This window comes from Nerophis lumbriciformis, linkage group LG02, assembly GCF_033978685.3.
Source record: "Nerophis lumbriciformis linkage group LG02, RoL_Nlum_v2.1, whole genome shotgun sequence".
NCBI classification, from domain to species: Eukaryota; Metazoa; Chordata; class Actinopteri; order Syngnathiformes; family Syngnathidae; genus Nerophis; species Nerophis lumbriciformis.
This window is the reverse complement of record NC_084549.2, coordinates 15123833-15135000: the sequence shown is the minus strand read 5'-3', so window position 1 is coordinate 15135000 and position 11168 is coordinate 15123833. Positions and strand designations below refer to the sequence as shown.

Genomic DNA, 11168 nt, shown 5'->3' with positions numbered 1-11168 from the left:
AATGGAGCGTTTACTTCTGCATGAACAGACTCCTTTGCCTTCACTGGCAATGACGCTGGCTTCGCTGTGTGCTTGAGACAGTAGGTGAGAAATTATAGCGAACAGCAAAAATGTAAATGTTACTTTTTCAAAAACAACACAGCATTTTCTGAAAAGTAGTTGTCTATTTAAAGTAAGCCTGCACTTGTGTAACTGTGGTTATCACGCACAGTCCAGCCTCACACACACCAGGCTCCAACCAGTGACCACAACCCACTGGTTGAGTGTTAAGTCAAGCAAATTTTTAACCATCGAGCTAAAAAACACAGGCTGCCAACTCGATGTGCAGCGCAGGTCTTAAGGCGTGAGTGAGGTTTAACTAATGTAGCACTGCCACACTTTGTTTTTTGAATTTTGTTGTTATAACAAGTGAAACATAATATACAAATGCTTTCGAAAGTTTATAAGCTGTGTTATGTTATGCAGCTCCTGACTATTTTGTTTAGTGAAAGAGGTTGCCAAATGTTCTTTTTGATACCAAAGGTTGCCGATGCCTGCTATATACAAAAGTAGTTAAAGGCCTACTGAAACCCACTACTATCGACCACGCAGTCTGATATTTTATATATCAATGGTGAAATCTTAACATTGCAACACATGCCAATACGGCCGGCTTAGCTTACTAAAGTGCCATTTTAAATTTCGCGCAAAATATCCTGCTGAAAACGTCTCGGTATGATGACGCCTGCGCGTGACGTCACGGATTGTAGAGGACATTTTGGGACAGCATGGTGGCCAGCTATCAAGTCGTCTGTTTTCATCGCAAAATTCCACAGTATTCTGGACATCTGTGTCGGTGAATCTTTTGCAATTTGTTCAATGAACAATGGAGACAGCAAAGAAGAAAGCTGTAGGTGGGAAGCGGTGTATTGCGGCAGGTGTTGTGCCGGATAACGCACCCCCGCCGTAGAATGCACCCCCTGACTGTTGTGCCGGATAACACAGCCGGTGTTTCATTGTTTACATTCCCGAAAGATGACAGTCAAGCTTTACCATTGGCCTGTGGAGAACTGGGACAACAGAGACTCTTACCAGGAGGACTTTGAGTTGGATGCGCAGACGCGGTACCATGAGTACGCATGCAGCTGCGGCTTCCAAACATTTGATCGCTTGCCCGTACGTGCGTGCCGCTATGTGCATGTCACGTACGTAACTTTGGGGAAATATATGTGCTGTATGAACTTTGGGGAGGTGAACGGTACTTTGGGCTGTGGGATTGAGTGTGTTGTGCAGGTGTTTGAGTTGTATTGGCGGGTTATATGGACGGGAGGGGGGAGGTGTTTGTTATGCGGGATTAATTTGTGGCATATTAAATATAAGCCTGGTTGTGTTGTGGCTAATAGAGTATATATATGTCTTGTGTTTATTTACTGTTTTAGTCATTCCCAGCTGAATATCAGGTCCCACCCGCCTCTCACAGCATCTTCCCTATCTGAATCGCTCCCACTGCCCTCTAGTCCTTCACTCTCACTTTCCTCATCCACAAATCTTTCATCCTCGCTCAAATTAATGGGGTAATCGTCGCTTTCTCGGTCCGAATCGCTCTCGCTGCTGGTGGCCATGATTGTAAATAATGTGCAGATGTGAGGAGCTCCACAACCTGTGACGTCACGCGCATATCGTCTGCTACTTCCGGTACAGGCAAGGCTTTTTTATCAGCGACCAAAAGTTGCGAACTTTATCGTCAATGTTCTCTACTAAATCCTTTCAGCAAAAATATGGCAATATCGCGAAATGATCAAGTATGACACATAGAATGGACCTGCTATCCCCGTTTAAATAAGAAAATCGCATTTCAGTAGGCCTTTAAAACTGGTATGTATTTAAAAAGTATGGTCTGCAAAAACATTATTAAAATAATTTCTGTATAGACAATGCAACATCATGTTAAACAATTTAACATCTAATGGACAAAGCAGTATACACCAAAAGGTCTTGGTAAGCTTTTGGGATAAACAGCAGATTTGTACCTGTACTTTTCCCAAAAGGGCGCAATAAACAGATTTGTCTGTCCCCGAGTGCTTACGGCATGTCTTTTAGAGACAAAATGACCGTCCAGTGTCGTCAGAGGTCAACTTCAAAGCCCTCTGTTGTTGCAAACAGATGTGCAGCTCAGTGCCAACTTTAGTGCACTGATGGCAAAGCGACCACAGAGCAATAATAGTCGAACAATCAGAGGTGCCCTCTGTTATTTCATTGACAGTTTCAGACATCAAGGCTCCCTCTTACAAACACACAATTCTTAAGGTTTTCTGGAGTCCTTTGAGGCGAACATCCTGTATTTAGAACGAGGGGGGTGGCGGGATTCCTGGGTTGAAAAGAGGAAGTGCTCCACGTTTTGAAGTTCAAGTGGCTGACGTCCCCATCAACCATTAATCCAACGTGGTCACATCAGTCACATGATTTGCTGGACACGGGCGTTGCAGCCTTTGGTGTGGGGCAATAATAGGTCAAGAGGCTATGTGGGGGAAGTCAACAGCGTAGAGGCTATCTTTGAGAGGAATCTTCCTGCCTTTGTAGTCTCCTCTTTTGGAACAGTAGTTCCCTTTTAGGTTAGTTTGCACAAAATCACCCCCCGCCTCACAAACCAATTATATGTAAATGTAGCATTAGCAAAGAATGACAACGACTGTATGAAACAAAAGTATTTAAAAAAATATACTAATGTTGGATTAAATTACTTTTTTTTACTCTAACTTATAGACAACTACATTTTCATAATTTAAACAACATATAGAAATATCAAACACAACAGTAGAACATAAAATAATTCATAATAATAAAAGGAGATGTGGTTTGACGGAATTGTACAATTTCAAAGCAATGTGTGATTTAACTTTGCGGTCCACAGCCGAATAACGTTGGAAGTATGTGGTTTAAAGGATGCCTTAAAAATAGACACAGGCGTAAAAAGTATAAATATAGAAATATGTTTATAAGTTATCTCTGTGAGCTTTTCTGAAACATTGATTTTTTTTTTTTATCATGAAAGCTTTTGTTTTCACAGAAAATGTGAATACAAGTCCATATTTGTGATCCTCTTGATAAAGTCTTTTAAAAGTCTCTTAGTCATAGGACAGAAAACATGGAAATAAATGTTCTACAGCCTATGTTTCTGTAGGTATAACACTTCACGAGTGACTCTGTTATGTCAAATGCAAAAAAAAACATTTAAAAATCAGAGGTAAGTCTTATTCCTGTTTTGTCCTCCACCTTAATTGTTGTAGTTTTATCTGCAGGAACAGGACTGAACAGACATATTAGGGTAAATCTTGAGCACCAGATCCTTGGATTCTTCTTGATAGAGCACTGCCAGAGGACTCATCTTCTCTGGTACGCAGCAGGGCTCCGGAACTCCTGAAAGGATCCCAACGGCTCGAACTATGCTTTGGATGGTGGCGTGGTTCGAGGGCCTCACCACCTGCGGAAAGTCACAGAAGAGGCTGAGGCAATGTGGCTAATATGAAACAAATGAGGTAGGCTGAGTGGTTTTACTCTTACCTTGGGCATGGGGAATCCACATGTGCCCGAGCAGTAGTAGGCATCGAAGGCTTGTGGTGCTATGACCCATTCGCTCCAGCCGATGTCTGCAAAATCCACTCGGAGGTTCCTCCTGGAGCATCGTTGGTGCTTGGTGTCTTCCCACTGTCTTCTTCTAGCCTTACGCATAGTTTGTTCATCAAAATTCAAAATAGGAGAGTGAGAGTGAGCACTGCCTTTGTTGTGCTTCCTGCGATCCCTCCCATCATGTCTCTGCTCGTGCCTTCGACTTTCACCAACTTGTGTGCGATTATCTTTCTGTCTTTTTAAGACTGAGTCTTCAGATTTTAACCCATCAGTGGTCGTCATGGTTGATTCTTCTTCATTCCCTCTACTTTGCTGGAGTCCTTCCTCTTGGCTCTTCCTTTTCTTTTCTTGTTTTCCGGCTTTCATTTTGGGTTTGATTTCTGGATACCACGAGCTCTCCCAAAGGCCGTCCTTCCTGTATCCATCAAGCCTGTAGTCAACCTCAGGCAGCTCATTGTTATCGATAGAGTCTGGCAGAGAAGTGGCTTCCCGCCGCATGCGTCCTTTGAACTTTGGTAAGAAATTGGGTCCACGCAGAAGGTGAGGGGAAGTTGAAGGCTCTACTCCCTCTGAGAATGGGTCATATCTCTGAAGGCTCGGAGCCACACTGTTAGGCTCTGCCAAGGCTTGGTCATCTGCAAAGACTAACAGGTAGGCCATGTCTGACTCTTCTGCTTTTCTCTGGTCATGCTGTCCTAAGTCCAACTCCACTGACAGTAGGAGGTGACCCTTGTCCCGCGCCTCCTTTATGACCTGGGTCACGTCTTTCATCTGCCACACCCCTCTCCTGTGGGGGTGTAAGGTCACATTGCCTAGAAATGACCCTGTTGACCCAGAACTAACCCCTGACCTGGAGGAGACAGCGTGAAGGAGCAGGCTGACGGACGGAGATGGGTACTTGGGGGAGCGACGGCAAGATGGACTCTTGAAGCGTTTACACATCCACGCTTTTGGAGGAGGGAGCCGTCCTAGCAGGAAGTGGAATGTGGCTGAGAGGATGACCTCTGAGTCCTGAAGCGTTGTAAGGTTTAGGTGGTACACTGTGCGGAGGTCAGAGGGCACTGCAAAGACAATCCATCAATCAGCAAGCATGTCAGTGTCAACACAACATCCTACAGCAAAAACTGCCAAGTGAAGTCTCAGTCGGTATATATATATTAAAGTAATATTTACTTATATCACTGTTACAAGTTTTTTGGTTCTGTAATGTTCTCATTACATCCCCATATCCCTCTCACCAGTTTCTTTCTCTACAGTGTATCCTTTAACAGTGTTTTTCAACCACTGTTAAACCGTGAGATACAGTCTGGTGTGCCGTGAGAGATTATGTAGTTTCACCTATTTGGTTTAAAAATATTTTTGGCAAACCAGTAATTATAATCCGCAAATAATGTGCTGTTGTTGAGTGTCGGCGCTGTCTAGAGCTCGGTAGAGTAACCAAGTTATTGTCATCAATATCAGTAGGTGGCAGCCGGTAGCTCATTGCTTTGTAGACGTCGGGAACATGGTTTGTCGTGATCACATTATGCAGGTGCAGGTAAAAAGGTATCTAATGCTTAAAACAAAAATAAACAAAAGGTGAGTGTCCCTAAGAAAAGGCATTAAAGCTTAGGGATGGCTATGCAGAACGAAATTAAAACTGAACTGGCTACAAAGTAAACAAAAACAGAATGCTGGACGACAGCAAAGACTTGCAGCGTGTGGAGCAAAGACGGCGTCCACAAAGTACATCCGTACATGACATGACAGTCAACAATGTCCTCACAAAAAAAGATAGCAACAACTTAAATGTTCTTGATTGCTAAAACAAAGCAGGTGTGGGGAATAGCGCTCAAAGGAAGACATGAAACTGCAACAGGAAAACACCAAAAAAACTTGGCGTGATGTGACAGGTCGAGACAGTACACCTACTTTGAGACAAGAGCTACAGTGATGCATGGTTATGGTTTAAATGTATATCCAACAATTGCGACAACAACTTTTTATTGTCTACTGAGTTTCATTTTTTAATGATTTCTGCTGGTGGTGTGCCTCCGGATTTTTTCAATGAAAAAAATTTCCTTGGCTCAAAAAAGGTTAAAACACACTGCACTAACACAGTATCTTAAAGGGGAACATTATCACAATTTCAGAATGGTTTAAACCATTAAAAATCAGTTCCCAGTGGCTTATTATATTTTTCGAAGTTTTTTTCAAAATTTTACCCATCACGCAATATCCCTAAAAAAAGCTTCAAAGTGCCTGATTTTAACCATCGTTATAAACACCCGTCCATTTTCCTGTGACGTCACATAGTGAAGCCAACACAAACAAACATGGCGGAAAGAACAGCAAGCTATAGCGACATTAGCTCGGATTCAGACTCGGATTTCAGCGGCTTAAGCGATTCAACAGATTACGCATGTATTGAAACGGATGGTTGTAGTGTGGAGGCAGGTAGCGAAAACGAAATTGAAGAAGAAACTGAAGCTATTGAGCCATATCGGTTTGAACCGTATGCAAGCGAAACCGACGAAAACGACACGACAGCCAGCGACACGGGAGAAAGCGAGGACGAATTCGGCGATCGCCTTCTAACCAACGATTGGTATGTGTTTGTTTGGCATTAAAGGAAACTAACAACTATGAACTAGGTTTACAGCATATGAAATACATTTGGCAACAACATGCACTTTGAGAGTGCAGACAGCCCAATTTTCATCAATTAATATATTCTGTAGACATACCCTCATCCGCGCTCTTTTCCTGAAAGCTGATCTGTCCAGTTTTGGAGTTGATGTCAGCAGGCCAGGGAAGCTAGGGTCGATAGGGGGTTTAGCTCGCTCGTCTGCGGGAACAAACTGCCGCCATTGCTTGCCGTGCTACCGTGGTCCTTTGTCCCTGAATTGCTCACACACTCCGGCAGATTCAATGGGGGTCTGGCGGCAGATATCTTTGACTTTATCGTTGGAAATGCATCTGCTTTGAGTGTCGCAGGATATCCACACATTCTTGCCATCTCTGTCGTAACATAGCTTTCGTCGGTAAAGTGTGCGGAACAAACGTCCAATTTCTTGCCACTTTCGCATCTTTGGGCCACTGGTGCAACTTGAATCCGTCCCTGTTCGTGTTGTTACACCCTCCGACAACACACCGACGAGGCATGATGTCTCCAAGGTACGGAAAACAGTCGTAAAAACGGAAAATAACAGAGCTGGTTTGACTCGGTGTTTGAGAAAATGGCGGATTGCTTCCCGATATGACGTCACAACGTGACGTCATCGCTCCGAGAGCGAATAATAGAAAGACGTTTAATTCGCCAAAATTCACCCATTTAGAGTTCGGAAATCGGTTAAAAAAATATATGGTCTTTTTTCTGCAACATCAAGGTATATATTGACGCTTACATAGGTCTGGTGATAATGTTCCCCTTTAACTAGTTTGTTGGGGCAAATGGTAACCCAAATTAAACCTGCTTTCTGTATAGTCAACAAATTATTTTGTAAAAACATTTACAAAATTAAAACTGTTAGAAACTTTGAAACAAATCATCCTGCGACTCACATGTGTCCCTGTTTTTGGCCTAATATCGGCCAATATTTGTATTACATGTTCCACCATTTGCTATAGTTGAATTTGGACAATGTGACGGCCAACAAGTGATTTGCATCATTAGAAAATAAACATATTTTCCAAAGCAGATTTGTATTGTACCCTGCCGTAGAACTAAAATGTAACTGTACAAGGTGCTAAAGTCATGTGAGAATACAGGAAAGATTTAAGTTAAGCTGTAAAAGTGCTTCACGTGATCTAAAGTGGTGCAATTAAACACCTCTCCTTGTTAAAAATACTTTGTTACATTGTCAGGCTGAGTGGCTGGGACATGCCTGCAGAAGCTGCCCTGTAAGAGTAACCAGTCTCTGGGGGATGTGGGTGGCAGGGGTGGAGGTTCAAGCAGAGGGAACTCTCCAGATTCATGATGAACATTAACTTCCAACAGCGGACGTATTGTTCATTGTGTAAGAGTTCAGCGGAAGTATGGACTGACTCAGGAGATATACATTACCTCAGATTCAGCCTGCATATGGAAATGCTTACCTCAAGCTTCGCCCTAAGCCCTTTTATAATACAGCCTGCACCCTCAGCCCATGGAGGCACCGCGACACAATCAACTGTTTTAACAGGTCTCCCATTGTTGTGAAAACTCCCTCACATCTCTCCTTAGATTACACGCATCTATTGCAGTCAAAATACACGCCTGTTATGTTACGCCATGTGAGAAGTACATGGGATATAAATGAGTTATAAAAACAGCATCAAAAGTGCTGTGACTGAGAACCCCCCTCATCCACCACCCCACCTCATACCCCCTTGACTCCAGAACGTGGAGTCACACATGTCCCGGAGCCACAACACAAACACAGAAGCCATGACAATGACACTCTGAGGCGCCTGACTCTGGTTTAGACCAGACATGATGTCGGGCAACATGGCTGGCAGGGTATCAAAGGCAGCTGTTTCAGTGTCCCAACATCATTTAAATGCATTCTCAGACGGTTCCCAAACAATCGCACCTATTTTGGAGTGCCGGGCTGAGACATGAAGCCTCACTGAGGGTTTGTAATTGACACCAACTGGCATAAAAAATTTGGTACACAATAACAAAAAATGGATCGAACATGTTGCCTTGTTGTAGGACTACCCTGCATGCATAAAACTGAGAAATGTGGACTATTGTTGGCTTTTCGATTTATTTGCTTGAGTTCTAATTTTAGAAATAGCCATGTCTACATCATTGAAAATTGCAATCACAATACTGTCCTGTACTGTGTTGTTACAGTAGTAAATTTGAGTACATCATATTGTCAGGCTTGCCCCTGACAGTTTGGTTGTGTTTTAGTTTTTCCTCTGTGTGTGTAGTATTTCCTGTCAGCGCTCTTGTTTTGGTTCTGTTTCCTGTTTGTCTCCCTGAGTGCTGTGTCCCCTCAGCTGTGGCTGATTGGCACCTGGCCACACCTGGTGTCAATCAGCCAGCTGCTATTTATACCTGCCCTACCCTCCAGTCACTGCTGGATTATTGTCATTGTCATTGTCGCCAATACTTGTTGTCACTACTACCTGTCACGATACTTGTCGTTGTAGCGCTGTCTACTTTTGTTCACTATGCTCATGTCATAGTTCCTTCGTGTCACAGTAAGTGTTTTTGTTTCTTGTCCACAGTTAGCATTTTTGCTATTTTAGTTCATAGCCAAGTTTGTTCTCCGCCTTGTGCGCACCTTTTGTTGTTACCCTTTTGTTTGTTTTTTTGCCATAGTGTTTATTAAATCATGTTTTCTTGCTCAATGCCTGCCGTCATCTCTGCATCTTGGGGTTCGTCACCAACAAACTCTGACACATATCAATCAATACTCTGCTCTTGCATCAAAATTAATAATGCACAGTATGCTTACTGGTGACACAGTTTTAGAAATTCAAATCAATCACAACCAATGCAGTCATTTTTTATTTTTTTTTTGCAGATTTTCCCCCTGGTTGTCTATTACAGCGTTTTTCAACCATTGTTTGCCGCGGGATACAGTCTGATGTGCCGTGGGAGATTATGTCATTTCACCTGATTGGGTTAATAATATTTTTTGCAAATCAGTAATAATAATCCGCAAATGTGCTTTTGTTGAGTATCTGTGATGTCTAGTAACTCTTCCATATCAGTAGGTGGCAGCAGGTAGCTAATTGCTTTGTGGATGTCGGGAACATGGTTTGTCGTGATCACAATATGCGGGAGGCAGCGTGCAGGTAACACTTAAACCAAAAATAAACAAAAGACCAGTGCCGCTAAGAAAAAGGCATTGAAGCTTAGGGATGGCTATGCAAAACGAAACTAAAACTGAACTGGCTGCAAAGTAAACAAAAACAGAATGCTGGATGACAGCAAAAACTTACAGCGTGCGGAGCAGACGGCGTCCACAAAGTACATCCGCACATGACATGACAATCAACAACGTCACCGCAAAGAAGGATAGCGTCCGCACAACTTAAATAGTCTTGTTTGCGAAAACAAAGCCGGTGCGGGCAATAGTGAAACTAGACAGGAAATACCGACAAAACAGGAAAAGACACCAAAATAGGAGCGCAAGACAAGAACTAAAACACTACACACAGGAAAACACCAAAATAACTAAATAAGTCATGGCGTGATGTGACAGGTCGCGACAGTACACCTACTTTAAGAAAAGAGCTATAGTGATGCATGCTTGGTTATGACTTTTTATAGTCTACTGAGTTTAATTTTTTTAATGATTTCTGCTGGTGGTGTGCCTCTGGATGTTTTCAATGAAAAAAATGCGCCTTAACTCAAAAAAGGTTGAAAAACATTGCAATACAGTACTGTACTATGTTGTTACAGTACTACATATTAGTACAACATATCAATCAAAACAATAAAAAAATATTGCATGCATTAATAATGTACAGTATGCATACTGGTGACACAGTTTTAGAAATTCAAATCAATCAAAAACCAATGTAATGTTTTTTTGCAGATTTTCCCCTGGTTGCAAGATTTAGCCTACATTTTTTTGGATGTTTAACGCACCTCGGCTTGCTCTGAAGGTCCTGATCGTGTTTCCCTCTTTGATATGCCGCTCGCTCTTGCATCTCTCATACAGTTTGGACATATGCTGGAAAACCACGTCCTGATCCAGCTCCCCTGACGACGGGGACCGCAGAAAAGTTGGGTCCTGCGCCGTCCTGATTGACACGACACCCAGAAAACAGTTCAACACCAACAGGGGCAGGTGCGTGGATAACATCGCTGAAATTGTTCTTAAAATGATAGTAGTTAGGAAAGGAATTCCAGATAGCGCAAAGTTGTGGGGGGAAAGGGTTAAAAAAAATAAAAATAAGTGGACTCCTCTGGCGCGTCAGGACAAAAAATGCCGTGCGTAAAAGTTCCACGCTGTCGTCTATGTGCGCCTTTAAGTTATGTAGTCGAGCAGCTACTTTTATTTCCACTTGTGAGTGTGAGAGAGCTGCTGACGTACACTCCCGTGGGGCCAAAGAGCGCTCAGTTAAGCCCTGTGCAGCCAGCAGTGCAGGTCATGATGCTGACACCCCGCCCCTCTTTCTCTTTTTCACATGCTGATGATGATGATGTGTTCTTGCTGCAGTGTGGAGCACTCCAACACACTGATGTAGTGTCCCACAGCACACTTTGTGGCTCGTTTGTTTAGCAAGTGCTCACACAAAGCCCACTGTTATTATCTTTTTTTTAATTTGGCAATTCCACCTCAACATTTCCAGCTCTACTTTATTTCCCCCCCCCCAGTAAAAGCTCTTTGACAATCTCCCAGTCACACATCATTTAAGTTCAGTTCAGTTTCACTTTATGCCAGTGACGTGCATGAAAAGAAAAAAAAAAAATTAAATTGTTATATGTATCCAGTGATTATACTATAAAGTTATTTTCCATTTAACTTCACCAGTTTTAGATTATTTTTATTTAAAATCGCTGAATTTCCACATTTGCCGTTCAAATACTGAGAAGAGACGGTGCGGTGAACAGCAGCCGGTTGAGGCACGTCACT

General features: G+C 42.7%; 1 protein-coding gene across 1 annotated transcript; it reads right to left on the bottom strand.

Moving 5' to 3' along the window:
• Positions 1-1464: 1464 nt before the first annotated feature.
• On the bottom strand, positions 1465-10621 carry gdf10a (growth differentiation factor 10a). Its single transcript, XM_061944181.1, has 3 exons — positions 10178-10621; positions 3541-4667; positions 1465-3460 (listed from the first exon to the last, which is right to left on the bottom strand). Exons 1-3 carry the CDS (start codon positions 10392-10394, stop codon positions 3269-3271), a joined length of 1536 nt encoding a protein of 511 aa, XP_061800165.1. The 5' UTR covers positions 10395-10621; the 3' UTR covers positions 1465-3268.
• Between the last annotated feature and the right edge of the window lie 547 nt (positions 10622-11168).

Coding starts and splice junctions, on each gene's coding strand:
- gdf10a (XM_061944181.1), bottom strand. CDS start 10,394: ATGTTATCCACGCACCTGCCCCTGTTGGTGTTGAACTGTTTTCTGGGT. Junction 4,668..10,177: donor GACCTTCAGAGCAAGCCGAG/GTGCGTTAAACA, acceptor TTGTCTTTGCAG/TGCCCTCTGACCTCCGCACA. Junction 3,461..3,540: donor GTGGATTCCCCATGCCCAAG/GTAAGAGTAAAA, acceptor GACTTTCCGCAG/GTGGTGAGGCCCTCGAACCA.